The sequence below is a fragment of the Podarcis tiliguerta genome, assembly GCF_965153285.1.
Source record: "Podarcis tiliguerta genome assembly, chromosome: 4".
Taxonomy (NCBI): domain Eukaryota; kingdom Metazoa; phylum Chordata; class Lepidosauria; order Squamata; family Lacertidae; genus Podarcis; species Podarcis tiliguerta.
Window position 1 is genome coordinate 51,617,135 of NC_139537.1, and position 27,513 is coordinate 51,644,647.

Here is a 27,513-nt window from a genome sequence, read left to right on the forward strand (position 1 = left end):
CTGTCAACTAAAAACCACTAGCAAGATGTTTCCTGCTTTGCTTCTGCTTTAAGTAATGCAAGATAAGAAGAGATACGAAGGGAATGCTTAGCTAGCAAAAGAATACACGTATACAAGGAGGTGGGAGGGGGTGCTTACTGAGCAGAGAAAATGCTTAACCAGCAGAAGAAGTGCTTAGCTAGCAGCCTTAGCCAGCAAATATAGATGTGCCATATAAGGAATAAGTTGGAAACTTGCCAGCTGATTGGGGAAGTTTTGGGGGGAGGTCTGGGAGGTGGGTAAATACTCTAAAGTATAAGAAGGCTTGCAGATGCGTATTGCTGGACAGTCAGATTTCAGAAACTATATTCTGCTGACTGTCTCTGTGCACAGATTTGCAATAAAACTCTTTTCTCCAAAGAAGAAACTTTCCTGGAATTTTTTATTCTCTTCTCGGTCCTGGGGACGCGGGTAAGCAATTCTCTGGCAAAGTAAAGGGCATAAGCCTACACTCACACACAGAGAGAGAAACCAACCAGATTTACATCTGAAATGTCCAGTGGCCGATTGCAGGAAACTGCTGCATGCATACATAATGGCGGACTCTGTTCAGAGTGCAGCACGCTATTATTTTCACATTCATGCCTCTATTAAGGATCATGGAAGAGCTACAGTTTAAAGTACCACTAAATGCACATGCAGCATACACTTAATCTGGGTGTCTCCAGCTGGTTACTACACCACATCTATGTGCAGCAGTGATTCTTTGTACCCACTTTGTAGGCTAGAGCATACATTACATGGAAGTACACGTAATGGGTACTTAAGGATCACTTAGCAGGTTAGAAATACATGTGAAAAACATTGCTGTGTGCTTCAACTCATTTTGTAGCTTGGGGGAGATTACAATTTATACACATGTATTTGGGAAGAAAATGTGCTATGTCTGATAGTACAACCTTATACAGTGCTGCCTCGCAAGACGAAAAGAATCCGTTCCGCAAGTCTCTTCGTCTTGCGGTTTTTTTCATCTTGCGAAGCAAGCCCATTAGCGGATTAGCGCTATTAGTGGTTTAGCGGCTATTAAAGGCTTAAGGGATTAGCTGCTAAAAGGCTATTAGCGGCTATTAAAGGCTTAAGGGATTAGCGGATTAGCTGCTTAGATCAGCTGTTAAGTGGCTTAGTGATCAGCTGTTAAGCGGCTTAGCGAACAGCTGTTAAGCAGTTTAGGGGCTTGGGGGAAAGGGGGGGGAGGGGAAAAAACCATTTTAAGTTAGAGATTAATAATTATTTCACTGTTAATATACTTCTTAATTGTATTTCAGTTCAACAATTACTTGGATAACTTAGATAAAATACATATTTTGTTATGTGCAAATGGCTTTAGATACCTATTAGGTCCATAAATTACCATATAGCATATATTCAACACAAAAACAATGACAATTTGTTGTTGACAAAGGGCAGCTGGACATAAAAAGGGCCCCATTACCTTCAGTAGCTTAGGGCCTCATCAAACCTAAATCCGGCCCTGCCTACAGTTTGCCTACATCGATCGCTTCGAGCGCTCTTGAAGCTTGTAAATCTCTCTAAATAAATACGGAAGGCGACACTTTCTATTTAGCCTCCCACCCTTATCTTGACTCTCTCTTTTACACAGGCTGCGTTCCAGAGAAGTAGCCCACCCTGACCGCTATGCAAAAGTGTCGCTGCATCATGCCTTCAACTTGAACTCCCCGCTCTCTGCATCTGCGTACACACGTGCAGAGCAGGGAAGCGGAAGACGTAAACAGTGGAACCGAAAGGCCATGCAAGCGGCGGCCGGCCCTCCGTGACGTTTCATCGTCGGCTGAGCCAAATCAACAGCAGCGCCAGCCGCAGAAGGAAAGCGAAGGGAAAACGTGATTTATTGATTTTTTTTTTCCAGCTCCGCCCAGTCTCCTCCCCGGAAATAACTTGCGCTGAAGAAGAGGGGCCTGGGAAAAAGGAAGCGTCTTTGCGGCAGCGGCTTTTGTACTGGAGGAGCTAAGATGGCGTCAGCGCTAAAGGAAAACGGGATTCCTCTGAGTGCGGTGAGAGCGGGCGGGGAGGCGGCGGCGGCTTTGTCCGCAGGGCGCCGCGCTAGATTGCGTTTATGGGGCTTGCGAGGCAGAGGGGGGGGGGGTTGGGGCGTCGTCCCGTAGGCGCCTTAGCCGCCACGGGGGGAGATGTTCGAGTTCTTGCCTTTCGCGTTGTCTGGGCGCCCGGTTGCAAATCCTCTCTGGGAAGTTAAATGTGCGGTTTTTCTAGGCTGCGGGAACCTCCTCCTCCCCGGTTTCTGTGCCGTTTGTTCTCTCAGCATTGCGGAGCTGAAGGGCTCCGAGGCTTCCCTTTCTGCCCTTCTAAGTTGCCTCTTGTGCAAAAAATTGTGCAAAATAAAATAAAATAAAAAAGAGGCAGCCGCTGGTGGGCTAATCCCATCCTTGCGGGAGAGGCAAATTCTCTTTCCCGTGCATCTCCCTAAAGGCGGAGGAGTTTGGTTCTCTTATCTAGATTTAGTGATCTTTTTGCAATGCTGCGGGCTCCAGACACCTCTGAAACCTCGCCACGCGCGTTGTAAACACTGCCTGCTCCTTTTGTGCCCCCGGGGGAGGGGTTCTGCGTGAGAAGGGGGGCGCCTACAATACGGTGCTCGTGTGAGTCTGAATGAAGGAAGTGCAGGAGGGGTGAAACTGCCCTGAAAGCTTTCGCTTTCCAGCAATTCGAGGGGAGGAGTCAGCAGAGGCAGGATTTGAGTAGTGTTGCTTTTGCCTGACAAATGGCAATAATGTATGCTCTGGCTGTGGTGAAGATACGCAGGTCTAGTGAGCACAGCGTCTCGGTAGACACATTGTGTGCATCTTGATAGGAATGCTATTTCACAGAACAAGGGTGGCCACATAAAATCTCTGCTTTGAGTTATTGTGGAGTGGGTTTCTGAGATATTTGGAACTTGCAGGAAAAACGCTCTCACAAACCACAGCGATCTACTGGGTATTTAAGGGGTAAGGTGGTCTTTCAAATACAGTGGTGCCCCGGAAGACGAATGCCTCGCAAGACGGAAAACCCGCTAGACAAAAGGGTTTTCCGTTTTGGAGGTGCTTCGCAAAACGAATTTGCTATGGGCTTGCTTCGCAAGACGAAAATGCCTTGCAATTCCTGGGGGTTTTTTTCCCCTCCCCCCTTTTTCCCAAGCCCCTAAGCCGCTTAACAGCTGTTCGCTAAGCTGCTTAACAGCTGATCTAAACCGCTAATAGCCTTTTAGCAGCTAATCCGCTAATCCCTTAAGCCTTTAATAGCCGCTAATAGCCTTTTAGCAGCTAATCCGCTAATCCCTTAAGGCTTTAATAGCAGCTAATAGCCGCTAAACCGCTAATAGCGCTAATCCGCTAATGGGCTTGCTTCGCAAGACGAAAAAGACCGCAAGACGAAGAGACTCGCGGAACGGATTCTTTTCGTCTTGCGAGGCACCACTGTAACTTGGTCCTGAGCTGTTTGGGGCCTTATATGTTTGTACCAGCACACTGAACTGGTCCCAGTAGCAGGTGTTGCTTGCTGGCAGGTCCTAGTTAGTCTGTCTATAGTTAGTGTTCCTTGCTGGCAGGTCCTAGTTAGTCTGTCTATAGCAGGCTTCCTCAACCTCGGCCCTCCAAATGCTTTGAGACTACAATTTCCATCATCCTTGACCACTGGTCCTACTAGCTAGCGATCATGGGAGTTGTAGGCCAAAAACATCTGGAGGACCAAGATTGAGGAAGCCTGATCTATAGTTTGGACTACCAAGTCATAGAGCAGGGATCAGCAAACTTTTTCAGCAGGGGGCCAGTCCACTGTCCCTCAGACCTTGTGGGGGGCTGGACTATATTTTTTTGGGGGGGTGGGAAATGAACAAATTCCTATGCCCCACAAATAACCCAGAGATGCATTTTAAATAAAAGGACACATTCTACTCATGTAAAAGCACACTGATTCCCGAACCGTCCACAGGCTGGATTTAGAAGGCGATTGGGCCAGATCCGGCCCTCGGGCCTTAGTTTGCCTATCCATGTCCTAGAGTTTCAGGAGAGTTTTCAAAGGTAGCTCTATATCTAGTGCATTTCAATATCTATCTGGAGGTTACTGTGAATAACTCTAAGCAAAAGTAAAACTATGTAAGTGGTACCAAAGTTATGGCCACACTGTTTCTGTCTGCAAGGGACCATAACTGGTATATAAGCTTCAACTGATGAAATACACTGTGTGCCATAGACACCATGTGATTTCCCCCCTCAGTTGTAGGATTTTTTTGTGAGACAGTTTAAAACATGCCCTCAGCATCTTTCAGCAGGGATCTGTTTCTGGAGCTACCTTCCAACTACCAGGCAGTGATCTAAGCAAGTTAAAATCACTGGTAAATTTTTATTAAGTTACAACTATACACACGAAAATATGGCAACAGCTAGAAAGATATTGGCTCTTATGCATAATTTCTTAGTTTGCCAGAATGGGTGGTTTTCAGCTTTTCAGGACCCTGGGCAACGGCAGGAGAGGTGAAGCAGCTGGGACTGCAGAGTAGGAAAACTTCTGCCATTTCTCCCTGCTTTCCACTTGCTGCTCATCTCCTTGCAAGAGATGAGTTGCCACATCATCCCTGGAAAATGCACTTGCCCCTGGCCTTGAGTCAAGGCATCTGAGTGGAGGGAGATAAAATTCCTGGGTTGGCATGGCTGACTTCTGGGCTAGGGAGAGGGGTGAGAGTGTTTCAGTTTAATTTTTATCTGTGGATGAGTGGGTGGGAGTATTGCTTTTGCTGTAGCAGCCAGGAGTGACTTAAGTCTACTGTGTGCCTAGTTGAGCCCCTGAAATGGGCTCAGAACAGGTCAGGGAACCCCCAGAGCAGCACACTGGTAAGCTAAAATGCTTGCACTGACAGAACAATCTCCTTACAGCTACAATGAATTTCTCCCAGAGTGATTTGGGGAGATAATAACAGCTGATTATAGATGCAAGCTTATGGTTCAAACTGGACAGAGCATAGCAAAGACTGCTTGAAGCTCACTCAGTCTTTTGACACAATATGACCTACCGTATTTTTCGCCCTATAGGACGCACTTTTTCCCCTCCAAAAATGAAGGGGAAATGTGTGTGTGTCCTATGGGGCGAATGCAGGCTTCGCGGACCTCTCCGTAAGCAGCGGGAGCGCTCCTGCTGCTTGCGGAGAGTTGCCTGCATGCTGAAGCCTGCGCGTGCTGAGCTCAGCGCGTCCAGGCTTCGCGGACCTCTCCGTAAGCAGCGGGAGCACTCCCGCTGCTTGCGGAGAGTTGCCTGCATGCTGATGCCTGCCCGCGCTGAGCTCAGCGCGTCCAGGCTTCACAGACCTCTCAGCAAGCAGCGGGAGCCAGTGCTGGGCTCCCACGGCTTGCAGAGAGCTGCCTGTTTGGGGGCTGGGATCGGGGGGGGCTGGGGGGGGATTCCCCCCCCCAAAAAAACTAGGTGCGTCTTATGGGATGGTGCGTCCTATAGGGCGAAAAATACGGTACCTGCTGCTACACTGTGAAGCCCAACCTGCCTGCAGGGGCTGAGTTTCCTATCAAATTGCCGTATTTTTCGCTCCATAGGATGCACTTTTTCCCTCTTGAAAATAAGGGGGCAAGTCTGTGCGCCCTATGGAGCGAATGCAGGGGGGGGGGAGGCAGGCAGGAAAAGGCCCCAAGAGCCGCACACAAGCTTCGCGCGGCTCTTGCGGGCTTTTCCCCAGGAGGGAGAAGGGACCGCTGCTCCCCGACCTGTTTTGGGGGCTGGGGTCGGGGGGAACTCGGGCTTCCCCCGCCCCAGCCCCGCGGCTAAAAAGGAGAAGCCTGAAGCGCCCGGAGCGCAGCGCGAACTGCCGCTCCGGGGGCTTCAGGCAGCTATCCGCGAGCCTTTGGAGAGCAGCGGGAGTTCTCGCTGCGCTCAGAAGGCTTGTGGATAGCCATCTGAAGCCTGGAGAGCGAGTGGGGTAAGTGCACACCGATCCCTCTTGCTCTCCAGGCTTCGCTTCGCTGGAGAGGCGCAGCACAGTTTTCCCTCTCTGCGCAGCGCCCCTTCAGTGAAGCGGGAGGAGAAATGGAAGGGGCTCCGTTTCTCCTGCCGCTTCGCTGAAGGGGCGCTGAGCAGAGAGGGGGAGAATTTTTTTCCCCTGTTCTCCCTCTCCTATGGTCCAGTGCGTCCCATAGAGCGAAAAATACGGTAAGCCTGAGGGGCAACTCTAATATCCTTTCACTTCCTTTGTTTCCGGCTTAAATAACCAGTCTAAAGGGAGTGGCAAGAACACTTTTATTGTGTTTGCACTGTGATGATGCATCAGGTGGAAGGCAGATGCATGTAGCTACAGCTGAAGAGGACGAACAGTTCCACCCCAAAGTAATATTATGCCCTTTCCAGAATATTGCTTTTGATGGGGAACACATAGAATGTCTCATAAGGGATGTATTGTTTTAGTAAATCTTTGTCTGGTCTTGGATTTTCTTTCACAATCCTTGGTGGATTTTCAACTGATTTTAGTAAGAACATGTTGCTGCTGCTTCCATGTTTGTACTCTGGAGTCATTCATGCGGAGGTTGTGGACTCCCTAGTCAGCAACTAATATTCCCAGAAAACCACTTAGAGAGGAGAATGAGGGATGGGGAGCCAGCCTATCAAAATCCTGCTCTCTAAAACTTATTGTCAGCAAGCTATATTGTCCCAGATGTTGCACTCTTAGCCTTTATGACCTTTACTGGACATTGGGAGAAGGACACAAAGGCCAAGGAGACAGAAGCCTTTGGGGACTCCAGTTGCAACTAGATGTTTCGTTTTGGCAACTGTAATCTTGGTTTAAGGAGCCATTTGGTGCCTAGCTTGTATATCTGAGTTTCTAACACTGGTGTTTCTCCCAAGGGGCATCCCCCAACAAATTAGATTGTTTTGCAAAAGTTTATGTCCTGAAATGCCCTGGAGAGCTGGGGAAAAGTCAATATATTTCACATCTGGCAACCAGTTCTTTGACTTGAATACTGATGCCACTTCCCCTTGATTCTCAGCTTCTTCTTCCCCTTCCTCTTCCTCCTCTTCTTCGGCGATCACTCATAGCTGAGTAAGATTGTATTCCATAAACACAGTTTCTACTAGAAATTCCCCGCTGTGCTTCTTCCTGCTGTAGGCCAGGTAGAAAAGAAATCAAAGGCTGGCTTCACATTACATGTGAACCAAGCAAACCATGAGAGGAAGGTACAGTTTGGAGAAGGAAGGAAAATGTTCTCTTTGTCCCACCTTCTCTGCAAAAAGATTGTGGGGGCCCACTTGGCCGTTTAGAAACCATTCACCATTGGAAGGGCTGAAAGGTTCTGTTGAGGTGGTGGGGAAATTCACTTCATAGAAAAATGAACAACCTACAGATGGTGATGTTGGCACTTCAGGTAACTGCAATACAAGTCAAGCTATGGTCTCTAATGAGGAAAGTGATTTGGAGGGGATGCCAGATCAGGCAGAGGAAATAAGAAACACGTCTCTTCTTCCCCAGTGAATCAAAATGATGAAAGACTGGGAGAATCTTAAGGGGGAGGAAAAGGAACCGCAAGGAAGGAATATTGGATGAATATCAATTCGGCAATAATTTTGGACTGTGACTTGGCTGAGATTGCTGAAACTCTTTAAAAGAACTTTGTAAGAGCTGTTATATAGAAACTGGAGAAATATCTGTTTGGATTACTAGAAGGACATTAGAAGAGTCATATTGGCTGTCTGGATGACCAAGAATTTAAAGCTGGACTTGGGAGGGAAATTTGGGAAAAGTTACATCCTGCAGAGGGGGGAAAACTGATTTAGAGTGCACATGTTAAACACTTTGAACAGGGGTCGGCTCAAGGAAGCGGAGGTTAAGGCAGCAATGATAAGATGGGCACAGGATATTGGACCTCCAATAATGATGGCCGAATGGGAAGATCTTTGGAGAACAAATATGAAATTTACGGCATGTTATAACATCAAAGAAAATATGTTAAAGATACAACACAGATGGTACCTCACCCCCTCAAGACTATCTAAGATGTATAAAAATTGAGCGACTATTTGTTGTAGGTGTGGTAATAGTAATGGCGATATGTATCATAAGTGGTGGACATGTAGGACGATCAAAGTGTTATGGGGTTTAATTTATGAGGAATTTTAAAAAATGTTTGGAATAACCTTTTTAAAAAGACCAGAGGCGTTTCTGTTAAGCATTGTTGGCAGGGACATCCTGAATACCTTTAGGGAGGTATTCTTATATGCAATGGCTGCAGCTCGGACTTTGGTGGCAAAGGGGTGGAAGGAAGAAGACGTCCCGACAATAGCGGACTGGCAATATAAGCTACAAGAATTCGCTGAGATGGCGCAGCTGACAAATTGCCTGAGAGGCAATTCAAATCAAAAATTTATGGAAAAATGGGATAGAGTAGCTCCGAATTTAATCCAAATGTAGAAGGTACTCACAATATAGTCCTTGAATGCTTTTAATGTTGGAAGAATTGACCGCTGATGCCTCACAGTCTCGCAGCTTCGTATCATCAAAGTAAGCATTTTGTCCAATGCGTCGCAGCTACGACCCCCTCACTCTTGGAGCTCAAAAACAGAGCTTACCAGGGAAGGGGGAGCTCGCTTTTTGACACCTGCCGGATCCCACATCCTCAAAATGCTCGATTTGAGGTTTGGGGGTCTGCTGCGCTGGAGCAGTTTCCCCCAACTGTGATGGCATGCGCGATCAACCGGAAACTTGGCAAGGTTTACCTTGCCTGGGCCAATCGGTCCCGCAGAGATCCCTTCGTGGGCTGGATCATGTGCATATGCATGAGCGTGTGCACCCACGATTTTTGGCATCAGCACAGATGCGATTTTCGGCGCTGCGGAAGTGAGTCCCCATGCCGCGCTGCACCAGTTTAGCGCAGCGCATGACTCTGTTCAGGGGCGGCTCGTGGGCCAGTCAAACAACCTCCATCGGCCACTTCCGGCCCATGGGCCTTAGGTTGCTGACCCCTGACTTTGAATAATTGTTGTTACAGATAATTGTCAGATAGGGAGATAGGAGTTGTTTTCATCTATTTTTCTATTCTTTTTGTTATTTTCCTATGTTATTTTTCCTCTTTATATAATTGTGTTTTGTAAGGATCATGAGCATTCTATTTTATATCTTCTTTCTCTTTATTCTTCTTTTTTGATATTGCTTTTTATTATCTTTTTATAAACGTGTTTGGATTTTAGTGCTCAATTTGTTAAAACCCTCAGAATTATTATTATTATTTAAATAGAAACCAATCCGCAGCTGAGCCCCATGGTGTGGAATGCCTTTGTGTCAGGAACTCAATATACTTCTGAGTCAATGAGGCATTGCACCTTTCTGCGTACCATGTTTTCTTTCGTTCTTACAGTGCTTTTTTATGAATTTTGCAGGTGGCGTATATTTGTGATGGTTTATCTAAAGTAAAACTTCATAACTGCTTTGCGTTCCAACACTGCGTCTGTATGTACATTGCAGATGTATGTACCTAGAAGTTTAATTATTTTGATTTTAACGTGTACACTTTCTGTTGTTTCAGCTATGTCCAAAATTTTTGCACACAAACTCGACCAGTCACACCTGGCCTTTCAGTGCTGCAGCTGAACTTATAGGTATGTGAGCAACATTGTATTTTTGCAGGCTAAGCCACACTTGTTTGATATATTACACGGGAACAGTTTTTTCTAACTGGTTGTTACATCTTTAACAAACTAAAGCTGCAATCCATTACCACTTACCTGGGAGCAAACTCCATAAAACTCAGTGGGGATTACTTCTGAGTAGGTTGTGCTGTAAGACCCTAATAAAAAGCTTTGGCTGGTGGTCCAGCTACACCCCTATTTGGACAGGGATAGCCTAAATACAGTGGTGCCCCGCAAGACGAATGCCTCGCAAAACGGAAACCCGCTAGACGAAAGGGTTTTCCGTTTTGGAGGTGCTTCGCAGGACGAATTTCTCTATGGGCTTGCTTTGCAAGACGAAAATGTCTTGCGATTCCTGGGGGTTTTTTTTCGCTCCCCACCCCCTTTTTCTAAGGTACTAAGCTGCTAATAGCCTTTTAGCAGATAATCCGCTAATCCCTTAAGCCTTTAATAGCCGCTAATAGCCGCTAAACCGCTAATAGCGCTAATCCGCTAATGGGCTTGCTTCGCAAGACGAAAAAACCGCTAGACGAAGAGACTCGCGGAACGGATTCTTTTCATCTTGCGAGGCACCACTGTACTGTTGTCTACGCTCTGGTAACATCAAGGTTACATTACTGCAATGCATAGGGCTGCCTCTGAAGATGGTTTAGAAACTACAGCTAGTGCAGAATTCAGAGACCAGGTTGGACTTCCTCTTTCCACATGAACCTACCCAGACCCTGAGATCATCTTCTGAGGCCCTTCTTCGTGCGCCTCCCCCTTGAGAGGTCCGGAGGGTGGCAACATGAGAACGGGCCTTCTCTGCAGTGTCTCCCCATCTGTGGAATGCTCTACCCAGGGAAGTTCGCTTGGCGCCTTCATTATACACCTTTAGGCACCAGGCAAAAACATTCCTTTTTAACCAGGCCTTTGGTTGATTTGATTGCCATCCTGTGCCCTTTAAAAATGGGGGGTGGGGTGCCGGGGGGGCGTTATTGGGTTGTTGTTTTTATTTTGTGGTTTTATATTTTGATTTTATTCTGTGAACTGCCCTGAAACCTCCAGGTATAGGGTCGTATATAAATTCAATAAATAATAATAAAAGACAGAAAGGAATGATATTGTCCTGCCTGTGGACTTCCCCTTAGACATTTAGTTGACCATTGTGAGAAATGAGGTGCTGGACTAGATAAGACCTCTGGTTTTATCCAGCAGGGTGGTTCTGTTTTTATTATTGAAGATTACCCTTGTTCTTAATTTTTGCACCACTCTTTATTCTCAGATAATGCCTACGATCCCGATGTGAATGCAAAACAGATGTGGATTGACAAAACTGTTATAAATGAGAACACATGTTTAACATTTATGGACAATGGAAATGGTATGAATGCAGACAAGTTGCATAAGATGTTGAGGTGGGTAAAGTTTTAGTGGTGTGTGCAGTCTCTGGCTTTTGATTGCATGCTCCTAAAAGTATAATGTAAGAAAGTTGGATTTTTAGGACACCAAATTTATTGTTGTGGAGAAATATTAACTGTACTTCAGTTTAGACAACATTAAACGATTCACAATTATGTGATTATGTGCCCATGAAAAACTAATACCGGCACTTCTGCCTGGTCTAAAGTGTACTTTACAATGAGACAGGTGCAAATGCAGTGGCCTTGATCCAGGGTGCTTTTTATGTAAATAGAAATGCCATGTATATGTGCTGCTGACTATCTGTGTTGGTCTGTTTCCTCAATCTGCTGGAGCTATAACTTAACAAGGGTTTGAGACCCATCGGCTACCATCACCTGGTTTAACTGGCCAGTCAAAACTGTTACCAGGTGATGGTCGCTTTTACATGCTGACAGCTTGTAGGAGCCACAGGTGAGAGCCAAAAGCAGGGTGGGGACCCAAAGGTGAGCAAACTACCCTAGAAAGAGCACAGTGTGTCCCACTCCCCACCCCTAACACTCCATACAATCTGGTAGATTGTCTACATCACAAGTAAAGTGCACTAGCAGACACCATTTTTTTCTGATTATCACCATGTATTTCTCAAAATATGAATTAGCCAGGAATAAAGTGTTACATTATGTTTAAAGCTGAAAGAAGAATACTGTTTAGGAACAGCAACTGGTTTATTTTAACTCCACTACAGATTTGGGTAGTTGAAACTGCTGATTTAAATCAACTCTCATAAGCAGCACGGCACCTATGATAAGCACTTCCCCCTCTTCCATCTTTTCAAACTCATGTGTTTCAGCTTTGGCTTCAGCGACAAAGTTGCATTGAACGGCCGTGTTCCAGTTGGATTGTATGGAAATGGATTTAAATCAGGATCAATGCGCCTTGGGAAAGATGCAATTGTTTTCACCAAGAATGGAGACATCATGAGCGTGGGCATGTTGTCACAAACCTTCTTGGAAGTTACGAAGGCAGAACATGTAGTTGTTCCCATTATAACATTCAACAAGAAACATATCCTTTCGATGATTTTGAAGTGCAAGTGATAGATTGTATCTGGGATATCTGTTTCACACGATGATCTCTTATTCCAGCATTACTACTTATATACTGGGCAGTAGTTGTATACCAGTACTGTATTCGAATAGAATTTAAGCCTCTCACCACAGAAGCTTGGCTTGGGGTCTATGCTAATGTCTTTTCGGTGCCAGATGAATAGCTATTTCTATTCCCAGAATTTTAACTCTTGAAGAGATTAATGTTAACTTGTTTTATGTTACTAGGCTTTATTTTTTGTTCTATGATTTTATTGTTCTATTTCTAAACGTATATATCACAGGTGGCAAACTGGATCTGACTAGTGGACCTCATCCTAATCCACCACCACTCACTGCACACCAGCTTTGACAGGTGGGCCTGACCACCCACCTCTTGGTCACCTGACATAATGATGTCAAGTGATTTACACCTGTCACAGTCCAACGATCACTGCAGCCTCTTCTAAAGACACATGTTTCTATATAATAAAACACAACTCAGAAGTCCAGTCAAACCATGGTTCCCAAACGGCTTAGTTGCCAAACAAATTGGCTCCCGAACGCCACAAACCCAGAAGTAAGTGTTCCGGTTTGCGAACGTTTTTCAGAAGCTGAACGTCCAACGTGGCTTCTGCTTGAGTGCAGGAAGCCCCTGCAACCAATCGGAAGCCGCACCCTGGTTTTCGAACGGTTTCGGGAGTCGAAAGGACTCTTGGAACAGTTTAAGTTTGAGAACCGAGGTACCACTATAGAAAAAAGTTTCCCACCCCTCCAAAAAGAGAGAGGCCAATGATGATTTAGCATACTCAGTTTCCACCAGCTGCTCAGTGGCTGTTGTGGGAGATGGAATGGAATGGAGTATGCTAAGGAGAGTATAGCTGGCTGTAAAATCAACAGGGCACTCCTTTCTGCAAGATTTTGTTGCAGGTCTCTTTAGTTTTTTTATTGTAAGCTGCCAGGGGGAAATTGCATTGAAGGGCAGCATATAAGTTAATGAAATAAAATTGTAAGGTTGAAAGGAAGTAAACGGCAGCAGCAGAAAATGGGGGAGGGGGGGTTCCTAGGCTAAAACTAGAAAAGTACAGTCATACCTTGGGTTGTGAACGTTATCTGTCCAGGAGACACGCTCGCAATCCACAGCTTTCACAGCCTGAAGTGCCATGTCTGCATACTAGTGTGATTCGATTCTGCGCATGCGTGTGACGTTATTTTGCACTTCTGCACATGTGCGAGCACCGAAACCCAGAAGTAACCTGTTCGAGTAATTCTGGGTTCGGCACGGTCAGTAACCCAAAAATGCACAACCTGCAGCTTTGTAACCTGAGGTATGACTGTATTCTACAGTTTTCCTGTTTTGGATATTAAATAGGAGCATGCAGCATGAAAGGCAGGTTAAAAGACTAAGCTGACAATAGATGTGTTTCATTTAATTATATGCATTATGGTTTGTAACAACATAATTACATGTAACCGATTACCATAGGATCACAGTTTTAAATATTTCATTGTGGTTGTGTTTAGTCTCTTGTAGAGCTAGGGACCTCTGGAGGGTCTGGTGGTGAGCCAAGATTTCCAGACTACTTCAGGAACATGGTAATGTTAAAGTTGCTATGTGGTCACAGACTTAAGATGACCAGCTGTTAATTTGATTGAAACAGTAAAATAGTTATGGGGTGGACTTTTAAGTGGCAGCCGCACAATAAATGCTCATTAGTTCAGGAGAGATTTAGATGGAAAAGGCTATAAGCTATCTGAGCAAGGTTTAACAGTTCTTAAATATGCCAACTCCTTAATATAATATACGGGAATTAATGAAACGTGAGAAATCAGCAGCCAGCTTGAAGGCTATCCTGGAACATTCTCTGTTTCCTACTGAAGAGGAGCTGCTTGCAGAGCTTGATGCCATTATAGGGAAAAAAGGAACAAGAATAATTATTTGGAACCTTCGAAGGTGAGAGAAAATCCATTGTTAATAGTTGAGCTGGTAATGCAGCATTGATGTGTGCTAATTTGATATGGTTGCACAAAATTGATAAGGCTTAAGCTGTGGTAAACAAAGCATTACATGTTACTGCTTTGTTGTTTATATTTCTTTTAGGACACATTTTATTTACTTCACCCCATCTACCTTACTTCAAATTCTAATGTTAATCATGGATGAATCAAGCAATCTGGGATGAACTCCCATGAAAAATGTTTCCCAAGAACCACTTGACACAGGTCCCTCTGAGTCTTGGGGGAAGTTTCACCATGTGCTTTTAGCGTAGTAAAGTGAACATGGAAATTAACTTTGCTTCAAACATCTAAAATACGTTCCCTTGAAACAAATTTTATAATTGCAGACCATGAAAGGGCCACTTTTTACATTATATTTTCCCCAAATTGCAGGTATATTCTGAATAGGGAAATGGCTCTCTCTAGTGATAAATGCGCACAACTTCTCTACCATGCATGCTGTTTTCACCAGCAGAAATAAAAGCTTTCCTTTCCATATTTTCATTCACCATGGGACCAGAGAGCTATGTATTCTTCCCATGCTAAAGGGGAAATCGATTAGGGTCATTTCCAGCTATTGCCACTTTTTAAGGAGTATCTAACTGGTGAAATCTAAGGATTACTAGGCTTTGCTGTTGGGTTGAAATCATAAGCGACAGACGAGTAGTGGTGTCATGTGGGAGGCATCTCCTCGACCAAGTCTCGGAGAGTCCCTTTTATTGTATATTACCCCCATTGCTGCATATATACTTGGTGCTGATTGGTTACACGTGGGGTGCGTACAGGCATTACAGTGTTGCATACACATACAAGGGGTTACATGAAGACATTACGCATCACTAGATAGAGAGAGCACAGGAACATAGTAATCTATGATTGATAGGGTGGTACTCAGAGATTATATAGAGTGCACTTAACATTCTTCTAGTCTGCGGTGATAAACAGGGGATGTATATTAGTTAGATAGGAAGGTCATGACATCACTTAGAGATTCCGCGCTATCCGTGCCAGGGTAGCTTGGAAGGGAATGTGCAGAAATACCACCTATGCAGGATCTCTAAGAATTCAACAGGAAGGCAACACAGGAAAGGGAATACAGGAAAGCAATATTCTAGCAATACAGGAAAGCAATACTCTACACTTTGCATTTTCCCTGTTTCCTAAGATATTATAGTATGAGACATGTCCCTCAAGCAATATAAAGCATAAGGCAAATTCAATATTTTATTTTTAACAATTAAAAATTTCAACAATACAATGAAGGAGGAAACAGCAGAATGAAGGAAATAATACTCGCAAAAGTGAAATTCAACACTATTTAGTGAAAGAAAAACTGGCCATATTCCTATAGAATAGAAGCCAAGGATAAAGGGTAGCATGCTTTACCAACTATATATACATAGTTGAAATAGTTGGAAGATTCTCAATAGCCTCCCATTTCATTGATGGCAACTGAATATCCCAGAATGCAAATGATTAAAGGGCAAACACCATGTTTCTTCCATAGCATTCTTGGCATATGCAAGTATACAACGCTAAAAGGTTTTGGCCATTATGCTATTTCTCCTTGCCCTCAAGTCAGTTGACTGTTTTGGCCATATCTTTCAGAGGACGAAGCCTTAAGTTTCAGAGGACGAAGACTTAAGAGATTTGGTTCCACTTTGATTTCAGGATAATTAATATTCCATCAACACCCAATAGACAGACTTCTCAGTTGTGTATGAGAGGCATAAAATAGGCATATAAAACAACAAATGGGGCGCTCTGCTAAGTTGACTAGCCTGATCGGCTTTCGTCAGGAAATTCTGTAGAGTCAGAATGACCGCTCCCCACATTAAATGGGGGGCGCCCTTTGCGTGGTCGCGGGCAACCCCTGGACCCATGCGGCACCATTAACACAGACTTGGCTTCGTCTCCCCCCAGGTGGGATACCTGGAGGTCTCCGCCTACCTCAGTCAGTTGCCCTATCCGGCCTGGGGAAGTGTTGCCAAGGTGATCAGGCCAGGTAGGGGAAGGGACTACCTGCCCACACGCAATAGAGGGAGGATCTTACCTGGGAATCGTCAGTTGGCTTCAGAAATACAAAAATACAGAAATGTATTTTATGTTTTTAAGATGGCTATAGCATTTGAGAGCCAGTGTGGTGTAGTGGTTAAGAGCGGTAGTCTCGTAATCTGGGGAACTGGGTTCGCGTCTCTGCTCCTCCACATGGAGCTGCTGGGTGACCTTGGGCCAGTCACACTTCTCTGAAGCCTCTCAGCCCCACTCACCTCACAGAGTGTTTGTTGTGGGGGAGGAAGGGAAAGGAGAATGTTAGCCGCTTTGAGACTCCTTAAAGGGAGTGAAAGGCGGGATATCAAATCCAAACTTCTTCTTCTTCTATATATAGTATTTTTTTTTAATTCTAGTTTCTTTAAATGTCCTTCCACAGAGAGAAAAACGAACAAACAGAATTTGATTTCGATACAGATAAATACGATATTAGGATTCCTGCAGATTTAGATGAATTAACAGGGAGAAGAGGGTATAAAAAACAAGAGAGACAAGATCAGATTGTTCCTGAAAGTGATTATTCATTACGGGTAATGCTATTCATTTTTTTCCTATTGGTTGTAATGTTATTCTCCACTATGTCTGTACGTGGTATTATATACAGAATCATCACAGCTGTTCTTTTCTCATTGGACCCTAAAAAAATCACTGTTAAAATGTGCTTATATTAAAAGTTCATTTATTCCATTTCACTAAGCTATAAGACTTATAGCCAAAGATGATGAAATGAAATTGCACTGCGCAAATGGGCTTTCTTCCTGGCTGAAATAGTCTGTAAGTATACTGTGATGGACTCTCTCTGATGCTGGTGGTTTTGCAGAAGGGGGACTGAATAATTTTCTCTTTAACATTCAGCAGACACCTTACTAATCACTGTATCTGCCGGTGTCTCGCTGTTCTGTCCCACACATGCAGAATCCAGTGCTTAACACTATGTATAATCTGGACACATGTTTAAAGTGCCATGTGAGTTCTGATTGCTTACTTAATATCATTTGACCTTAAATTTGTAAAATTTGGATAGAACTCCAATTTACGTATTTTACAAGCTGTATGCTGAAAATATGTTACTTGTTTTCTTTTAGCTTGCAAAATGTACAAAAAATTAACCATGTACTTTCCTTTCCTTTTCAGGCTTATTGCAGTATCTTATATTTAAAACCAAGGATGCAAATAATTATAAGAGGACAGAAAGTACAAACACAACTAGTCTCCAAAAGCCTTGCTCACATAGAGCGAGATGTTTACAGGCCAAAGTTTCTGGCTGTATCCTTTATTACTGTGGGCTGCTGCAGACTGACCAAGAACGGCTGGCCTAGTACACGTGAAACCTTTGACTCGACTCTTCATTTCTCTCCCCACTTGGTTCCACTATCAGCTCAGATTTTGAGCATGATTTTAAGCAAGAAGCTTTGTCATAATTGGTGATATATTGCAGAAACATTCCCATTTAGGCTTACCTGCTATTGCTTCATAGGTGAAAAAAATCCAAGGTTTTTTGTACATGCATATCTCTCTTCTTTAGAAAGACCCAGTAGTAGAGTAGCGTATCCCCTCATCACTCTCGTTGCTTTGGCAGTGGCTATGGTATACAGCCTAGTAACATGAATTTGGGGGGGGGGGGTGGTATTCAAAAAGCAAAGGATTACCACTCATCACTAGTAGTGCCTTCTATACAGTTGTCCCAAGGTGACATATAGTAAAAACGAACAAGGATAATGTCCAATCTAACCCACAGAATGGGGCACAGAACTGGAAAGGCTAGAGGCGAGTCCATCAACGGAAGTAGTAGGACTGGTGGAATCTGAGTGACCAAGAGTCCTATGTTAGTGGCAGCCAGCAAAGGAAAGCAGTTGCTAAATAGTTGCTGTTCTTTTTTTAAAAAAAAAAAAGTTATGGTCACTGGTTAGAATGTGAAAGTTTGCTAGTCAGTGAACAAAATTGTAATCATCCCTTTTCATTTTAATATCAATATGCATACAGAAGTAAGCTCAGTTGTTCCAGAACTGTATTGAAGAATACAAGCAACTGATCCATAGGATAAAATATTGAGTTTTAAATGAAATAAAGTGGTCTTAGGTTTGTCACCAACTTTAGGATTGGAGCAGTGTTATGCAAGCATAGTTTTTTATCTCTAAATTTTGTTTTACTCCATTTGGCTAAACTCGCTGGCTTTGGATCCATTTAGTAAGTAAGATAATCAATACAATATCAGAAATTGCTACTGTTCATAAAACAGGAAAAAAAGTTGTTAAGATATTTCTTCACTAATTATAATTCCCTTTATTAAAGGCTTTATCTAACTAACTTTCAATTGTAGTTTAATTTGAAAGTTCTGAGTTTTCTCCGGTGTAATTATGGAGTTTTTTTCAGAGAAAAACCTATCTATTTTCAAATACAATATATTTATTTTACTATATACAAAATGATTATTATATTTTGTACTGTAACTTGTACTAATGGTACAATTCTTGGGGGCTAGTGGAATTATCTTTTTAATTCTTGGGGGCTAGTGGAATTATCTTTTTAGACAGCTCTGTTTAGAATGAACGTTCAGTGTGAAGAGAACCATATTTTGATATTTTCCCTAACTTACACAAATAAGCCCAAAACTGTAAGAATTACTTTTGGATTCAACTGTCGAAATAAAGATCACTATGGAATGATGATGTACCACAGAAACAGACTAATCAAGGCTTATGAAAGAGTAGGCTACCAGCAAAAGGTGAGAGAAGTTCATATAGCAATAGTTCATCTTTCCACACTTTAATTGAAACTTGTTATTGTTAGTCTTGTTGATGTAAAATTCAATTTTTGTGTATTTTCAAAGTGCTGTGGACTGAATTTAAAGCACTACCACTTAAATCAGCATTTTAAATTATCCATTGGTATGCTAACATATTTACTAAACAAGGATGCATAGAAATTGATCTGCTCAATCTATACATTAAAATATTTAAATTTATGACTAAACAGAGTGATTACTCTACTCCATGTTCTGTTTCACTTCTACTCCTTTCTTTGTACAGTGGTGCCTTGCAAGACGAAAAGAATCCGTTCTGCGAGTCTCTTCGTCTAGTTGTTTTTTCATCTTGTGAAGCAAGCCCATTAGCGGATTAGCGCTATTAGCGGTTTAGCGGCTATTAAAGGTTTAAGGGATTAGCGGATTAACTGCTAAAAGGCTATTAGCAGCTTAGTGCCTTAGAAAAAGGGGGTGGGGAGCGGGGGAAAATCGCAGGAACTCGAAGCTTGCTTCATTTTCAAGAAGTTCTTCATTTATCCAAGCAATTGAACTTGGAATAATCCCTGTTCTGGCATCTTTTGTGATGAACTTGTATACTTGTATATATATTTGTTTAAAATACTGGAAATTTGTGTTCTTGGTGAAAACGTTGGTCTATCTTCCTTGTCTATATTATTCCCCCACCCCACCACCACCCCTTTGCAGGCAAACAACATGGGAGTAGGTGTTGTTGGGATTATCGAATGCAACTTCCTAAAGCCAACCCATAACAAACAAGATTTTGATTATACTAACGAATACAGGTAAGAACGTATTCCAGGATCCTCTTTTCACAGGAGCCAAACAGATGCCAATAGGAAGCCCACAAGCAGGGGCTGGGTGCAATAGCACTTGTGATTCCCAGGAAACTGCTATTGAGATGCTTACTTCCTTTGAGATACTAGGGATAGAACACCACCATTGTGGCTAGTAGCAATTGATCGCCTTATGTTCTGTGAATTGCTCTGAACTCAAAGCCATCCCAGTGGGTGGCCATAGCTAAATTTCGAGTCTGCATGTAATACTAGACCATGGCTTAGCAGCTGGCTTGTTAACTAACCAATAAACCAGAGTTCGTTTCCAATCTGTATTGGGAATCACTTTGAGATGCCTTATGGCAGGCTTCCTCAAACTCAGTCCTCCAGATGTTTTGAGACTACGATTCCCATCATCCCTGACCACTGGTCCTGCTAGCTGGGGATCATGGGAGTTGTAGGCCAAGAACATCTGGAGGGCCGAGTTTAAGGAAGCCTGCCTTATGGGAAGGGTTTCATATAATAAGTAATAATAATAATAATAACAGCAGCAACGATCACCACCAGAGTTTCAGGTCCATATGTAATGACAAGTTAATGGTCAAACTAAGCTCTGCTGTCACTTAAGTTCTCCTGGCCATGTGAGTCAAGCACATGAGCCCTAAGGCTTGTGGAAGTCCCTTCTGCTCATGCATACAGAGCTGCTCTCCCAACAGTGGTGTCATTACCACTTTACCTACCCTACCTCCTTGGGTAGAGAAATAGTAGGGTGCTGTTCAGGCACACTGTCTCTGTAGCATTCACTCTGCAGTTAGGAGTACTAGAGCCATCTCATTGTATCACACAGCTTGCCTATAACTCACCCTTTGGCTTCATTTCTTGTTTTTAGCATTATTTACACAAATATATCCTAAAGGGAGGAATTTAAAAGCATTTTTAAAATAAGCAATTCACTGCTTTCCCCTTATCTCTACCATTAGTAGACATGTCTGGAATCTGAACCAAATGCAGAATCCTACTGTAACTTGTTAGGAGTTCAAGATTTGGAAGGAATAAATAGATTACGCGTTAGCACATTTCTTAAATGCATAAGTAATATTTCTGCTCATTGTTCTTTCCCAGTAGCACTTGCTTTCTGTAGCAACTGTCAATGTATGTTTCATATTATACAGAATGTGTTTTGTTGAGACACAACTTTGTATTTCTTGCTTATTAGGCGTACAATGCAAGCGCTTGGTGAGAAGCTTAATGATTACTGGAATGAGATGCAAGCAAAGAAACTGGATTATCCTCAAGAAGAGATGGTTGAAGATTCCCAGTAAGTTTTTCTAAAAACATAAAACTCAGTCATAATCTGTGCTTGGTTTAAATTATATTTGCTTAGTTTTAATGCCACTTACACTCTGTTACAGGAATCGCCCTGATCAAACCTGGGTTCAGTGTGATTCATGTCTAAAATGGAGGAAGCTTCCAGATGGAATGGATAAATTGCCCGAGAAGTGGTATTGTTCATACAACCCTGATCCTCAGTTCAGGTAAAATAGGGAGAAATTCGGCAATTCGTTTTTTCTCAGATTGCATTTGCTAGCTGGATTAAAAATATATATATTCCTTTCTTAAAATTAGAAATTGCAATGTGGATGAAGAACCTGAAGATGATGATTTATTAATTCCATATGAGAAAAAGTTTAAGAAAAGGTGAGCATTAAATAAAACAGGAAGTTGAAATGTTGGCTTTTTTATGTGTTCCATCAAACAATTTTGAAGACAGGCACTAGGAAGTTTATTCTGTAGAGTTTTAAATGGGTAATATGCTTCCTTCTAGCAAACCCATTATGTTTCGAATACGTTTTTGTTATTTGTTTAAGTCAAGAAATCCACAAAAGAATTCACTAGTCCAAAACATACCTTCATTTGACAATACCAAAGTGAACTTTGTCCTTTTCACTAATGGTTGTTTGCTCTCACCATTAGAAGTTATAGTGAGCTACATAGAATCATAGAATTGTGGAGTTGGAAGGGACCTTGAGGGTCATCTAGTCCAGCCCCCTACAATACAGGGATGCTGCCCACAGCTGTCCCTTGATGGGCTCAAACCACCAGCAGCCAGACACACTAACCCATTTCAATACTGGGGGGCTATAACATAAGTTATTGATGCAAAAGGTCATGTAAAACAACAACTTAATATTAGAAAGCATATATATACTAAGCATAAACCATGATACTTTTTCTTCTCAATGCAGAGACAGGGAGAAATTAAAGAAAAGGATAGAGCTTAGCCAGCAGGTACGTGACTGATTATCTTGACATATTTACTTCTTTGTTTGTGGAAGCAATGCTAAATTACTTGCAAGTTTTCCTATACTGCACCAGGTTCATTTTTTGCACGAAAAGCAGCAATGGATACTTTAGCTTCTTCCTCCATTTTTGTGTGTCTTGAATATACATTCTCTCCAGGTCAGAATTTAGCCAAGGATATAAACTTTCCTAGGGGTGAAGGCAGGATTATGATCAGTGTGCCATGGATTGACAGTTGGCACTTGCTGCTTTACCAATTGCAGAAATAGTAGTGTAATAGTTGAGGAGGCAATTCACTATTTCCTGGCTCCACTGCTGGATACAAATGCTGCTGTCATCAATCTCCATATCTTCTCCACTCTGAGGATGCTGAATAATCGTAAGACTTGAACCATGGAAAGAGGTTACAGCAGTGGAAGATGATTGATTGTGATCAATGCCATCTAGATTGGTGGCCAGCACTGCCTTCTGTGGGAGAGAGTTTTGTAGTTTAACTATGCTGCGTGTAAAAAAAAAGTACAGTGGTACCTCGGGTTAAGTACTTAATTCGTTCCAGAGGTCCATTCCTAACCTGAAACTGTTCTTAACCTGAAGCGCCACTTTAGCTAATGGGGCCTCCTGCTGCTGCCGCGCCGCCGGAGCATGATTTCTGTTCTCATCCTGAAGCAAAGTACTTAACCCGAGGTACTATTTCTGGGCTAGTGGAGTCTGTAACCTGAAGCGTATGTAACCTGAAGCGTATGTAACCCGAGGTACCACTGCACTTCCTTTTATGTGTCCTGAATCTTCCTGTTTCTGTGTGTAAGTATATTTGATGACTGTTTACATATTCTCATTCAATCTAATTTACTCAGTAGTCAAATTTCGAGGTAGAGCGATATGGCTAAAACCTGTAACTGAGCTGCCAAGGCTTTTCCCGCAGCCCATCCAGCCATATATGTTGTCATTTTGTGGTGACTGCAGAGAGTTCAAGGGAAAAGTTGCAGTGATGGAAGTGAATGTTTTCTTCTCTAATTGTAATGACATAATGCCGTTTCTACAGATTTATAACGAAATGTATTTACAAACAACGGCTGCCTTGTCCAGTGACCCTTCATTATTGAGTGAAACTATTCCAATGTTTCATGCAGAAGCTTCAAACGTGTCGCTTACGAGACCTCAAAAGAAATCAAACAGCACATCAGTATCTTCTCCTCATTCTGATCCTGAAAAAAGGTCAGTAAATAAAATGCAAGAATATTTCCACCTACTTTCCCCATTTGCTTGTGCTGGTTTTTTAAATTAACATTTTCTGGAGTTTAGCCTTTAAGGGAAAAAACTGGTAATATGATTTCTGTTACTTTGCTTTTGTTTCTTTAGCCTTAAACGAAAACTTTCTAATGCTGATGAACCACTACCTTTTAAGATCACAAAAGTGACTAGCCAAGCATTTGAGAAAAAGAAGCAAGATGATGATGATGTTATCATTTTGGAAGAGAACAGTACTCCAAAACCTGACGCTCTGGAATGTGACATCACAATAGTAAAAGTTGAAGGTGGGGCTGATGTTGATTTCAGTAATATTGAGGCAGAAATTTCTATGAACAGAGATGCTTGTTCAGAAACAAATGGTTCAAAAGGAACTGCAGCAACACAAACTGAAACAGATGAACTTGTAGTAAAAAAGGAAGAAGCTGAGGGCAATGCAGATAATCAGCTGTCCAGATCAGAACATGAAATAACACTTACAGAACATCTTCATGTTTCGGAGGCTGATATTGTGAATGCAGACATTAAGATAAATGAATTAAGCCTTCAACTGCTTTCATCCAACAGTGAAAAAGAAAAATATCAACAGCAATGTGATACATTGGTTAAAGAATTAACACTGTTAAAGCAAAAAATAATGGATACAGATGGCAAGCATGTGCAAAAGGGAATATGTCCTCAGTCCACAGAAACAAAAAGTGTAATATCAGATGCAGAACTCAAAAAAGTTAAAGAAAAAAGTAAAGAAGAGATATTCATTCTGTATGAACAGGCATTGAAAGAGATGAGAACACTGAAACAACAGTGTGATACTCTGCAGAACTTAAAATCTGAATGTAGTAAATGTAAAAACATTGAGAATAAAAGTGAAGCAGATGACATGGCTGTGCAACTGGGTGATGTTTTCAGACAGCTGGACAATTGCAGCATTGAAAGAGACCAATATAAAAATGAGGTAAGTTTCATAATTCAGTACATAGAAAGGCTGGGTTGATATTTAGATTTACTTGTTTTGGGTTTCAGTCTCACACTTAACCTTAAATCCATTACCTTAACTTAATTTTAATGGAATGTATATAAAAGGGTCTTTCAGAATTAGAGCATGCATTTCCTACAGAATTCTTTGAAATCAGTGAGACTTAAATAAAAACAAAAGTTCTTTGGAACTGAGAAATTAGCCAGTGAGAACATCCTTTGACTTGAGGTAGCCAGATTTGATGGAAAGAGAAGACCTACTATAGAAAAATAGTGTTTAGTTAAGATTTGTGCAAACCAAAATATTGTAAGTAAATCAGACATATCAGGCTTCCGAAAAACATTTGCAAAGCGGAACACTCACTTCTGGGTTTGCGGCGTTCAGGAGCCGATTTGTTCGGCAGCCAAGCTATTCAGGAACCAAGGTACTACTGTATACTGTAACAAGTATTTCACTTTTGCTTCTCATTTTCAAAAATGTAGGTATATAAAGCTTTGATTTACTTTCAGGTTGAACTACTGGAAATGGAAAAAACTCAGCTGGGCTTTCAATGTGAGCAGCTGAAAGCAGAACTTGCAGAGTTAAAAACTAATGGAGAAAGGTATATATTCCTCCTAAGAAGCCCGATTTGTGCATGAAAAAGCATGGAAAGTCTCTAAACTTGCACTTTCATCTATTTTCAAACCTACCTTCAGGAAACCTTTGCACATGAATGTCTACCAAGAATCCATATTGCAGAGAATTCCTAAGCATGAAGCACACACTCAGTTCAAGCAGGGCATTTACCAGGTTTTGGGTCTCGTCACCCACCTTGCCATGTCAGTGAAGACTGCAACCTAGAACACACCCAACATTCTCATGTTGCTGTGCAATGCTGAGGAATAAGATAATTGTGAGGAAGCTCTTTTACTTTTCTCCTCTTTGAGGAACTGGTGGCAATCTTCTTAGACAGGACTGGCCCACGTGTTGCCATCCAGATGTTGTTGGACTCCCATCAGCCACAGCCACCATGGCCAGTGGCCAAAGATGATGAGAACATTTGGGGCAGGAATGTGCATTGGCTATCCCTGTTCTAAGGAAACTCAGGCTTCTCTATAATGCTGTTTATGCAGTGACACCTTGGTTTACAGCCATAATCCGTTCCGGAGGTCTGGTTGTAAACCAAAACAGGTTGTAACCCAAGGCGCGCTTTCGCCAAGGGGGCCTCCAAAACAAAGGGGTTGTAATCCCCCCAAAATGGGTTGTAATCCCAAAAAAGGGACACACACTTCAGGGTTTGACGTGGTTGTAATCCAAAATGGTTGTAATCCAAAACGGTTGCAAACCAAGGTACCACTATATCGTGCTACACCATCCAAACCACTGATCTAAACAACCTAATTCATTCCACCCAAATACTACATGTCACGTAAATCACTTAAAGGTTTCGATGGTGAAGCATGATATTAATCCTACTTTTGAATGAATGAATGTCCTAGTGTAGCATGTGATTGCTGGTGTAATCATACGAACCTTTTCTTGTTGTTTGTAGCTGTAGCAAGTATGTAGGAAAAGGATCTATACAATACCAAAAAACAGTTTTACATAAACACTGTTTACCATTTCTGGTGAAACTTATTTTCAGATGTTTTCTATGTTAAATAAACAAAATTAATAGACAAGGTGAGCTTCAATATAACATCTCTATTCTATGTAAGATTTCAGTTTAATTGGTTTAAAGTGTCGTTTAATGTATTCTTTAAAACAATGTATGTCAAATTTGTAACAGACTATAAAATAGCAATAGAAATGGGAAACGAATGAATGAACAGTTGAGCAAATGATGATTTAAAGCATGGGTAGGCAAACTAAGGCCTTCTAAATCCAGGTCCGGGAATCAGCGTGTTTTTACATGAGTAGAATATGTCCTTTTATTTAAAATGCATCTCTGGGTTATTTGTGGGGCCTGTCTGGTGTTTTTACATGAGTAGAATATGTCCTTTTATTTAAAATGCATCTCTGGGTTATTTGTGGGGCATAGGAATTAATTCATCCCCCCCCCCCCAAAAAAAAAATACAGTCCGGTCCCCCGCAAGGTCTGAGGGACAATGGACCGGCCCCCTGCTGAAAAAGTTTGCTGACCCCTGATTTAAAGTACTGAACTTATCTTCACCATACCTGTAATTTTAACTGATGTTCTCAATCTTCTCTTTCTTAGTGTGAAGCTGCGATCCCTGCGAGTTAACGTGGGACAGTTACTAGGAACAATAATGCCTGAACTTAATGTGCAGCAAATCAATCCTGACATTGGCATAGTCGATGAAATTCTAGGGCAAGTTCTGGAGCAATTGCGTGAAAGCACTACTTAAGTTTGTTTCCCCTGCAGTTTCAACATACCTTATTGTCACGTTTCCAACCTGTAAAGACTGTTCATTTTAGTGCCATACTACACATGAAAACTGGTCCGGTTTCCTTTTAGGCTTCTGCTGCAAAGGGGCTGCTTTTTATTGGAACTGCAGCTTCTGGGGTGGCGGTGAGGGTAACATTTTCCTTCCATACTGTGGTTTGTGACAAAAATCACCCTTCCCCTGCAACAGCTATTAGCCCCAGAAGGTAAGCTACTGGCAAGTAGCATTTCCCCCAAATTACTAGTATTTTATAGAGGCCTGTGAGTATTTCTAAACTTTGATACATGATTATGTATTATAAGCTGATTAAAAGTATTGTAAAACAATTGATATGTCACAGTATGTTTCTAAAACAAATATAAACTCATGTTCTTAATTTTTATAAAGTTGTCAAAAATTACCATAGATATTATGTACGTTTTTCATTTTCTTGAAAGCAACATTTTTCCAATGAGTGGTTATTGATATTTCAACCTTATAGTGTATATGCTAGTTAAGGGTATTGAAAACAAATTCTTTCAAATTATACTGTTTCGTTTAATTAAAAAGATAACAGTTTTTCAAAATATGGCCATATAGTTCTAAGGAGCAATTTTTACATACTTTTTTCTGTAATTATGTATTTGTTTTTCATTATTCTCTGAATGTATTGTACAGTCTGGGTTGAAAAAATGTGACTCTATGGAGAATATTATTTAAATTTATACTGTACATTAATACTTTGAAGAAAAGTGAATAAATGTAAATAATTTTTTATTTCCATGAAGTTAATCAAAAGATGTATATTTTGTACTAAATGGGGGGGGGGCACATAATGGTGTTCTGAGTGACAAGAAGAATTCTGTATCTAGGCAAATGGTTCCCTATTAAAAAAAAA

General features: G+C 42.0%; 1 protein-coding gene across 1 annotated transcript; it reads left to right on the plus strand.

Annotated features, from left to right (window-relative positions):
- The first annotated feature begins 1,524 nt into the window (after nt 1–1,524).
- MORC3 (MORC family CW-type zinc finger 3) lies at nt 1,525–27,398 on the plus strand. Its single transcript, XM_083438683.1, has 17 exons — nt 1,525–2,051; nt 9,567–9,639; nt 10,934–11,066; nt 11,903–12,117; nt 13,944–14,091; nt 16,567–16,717; nt 17,322–17,453; nt 18,793–18,912; nt 19,636–19,733; nt 20,941–21,042; nt 21,137–21,259; nt 21,351–21,422; nt 21,971–22,013; nt 23,068–23,240; nt 23,385–24,228; nt 24,759–24,850; nt 26,447–27,398. Exons 1-17 carry the CDS (start codon nt 2,010–2,012, stop codon nt 26,595–26,597), a joined length of 2,712 nt encoding a protein of 903 aa, XP_083294809.1. The 5' UTR covers nt 1,525–2,009; the 3' UTR covers nt 26,598–27,398.
- The last annotated feature ends 115 nt before the right edge of the window (nt 27,399–27,513 follow it).

Coding starts and splice junctions, on each gene's coding strand:
- MORC3 (XM_083438683.1), top strand. CDS start 2,010: ATGGCGTCAGCGCTAAAGGAAAACGGGATTCCTCTGAGTGCG. Junction 9,640..10,933: donor TGCTGCAGCTGAACTTATAG/GTATGTGAGCAA, acceptor CTTTATTCTCAG/ATAATGCCTACGATCCCGAT. Junction 24,851..26,446: donor TTAAAAACTAATGGAGAAAG/GTATATATTCCT, acceptor TCTCTTTCTTAG/TGTGAAGCTGCGATCCCTGC.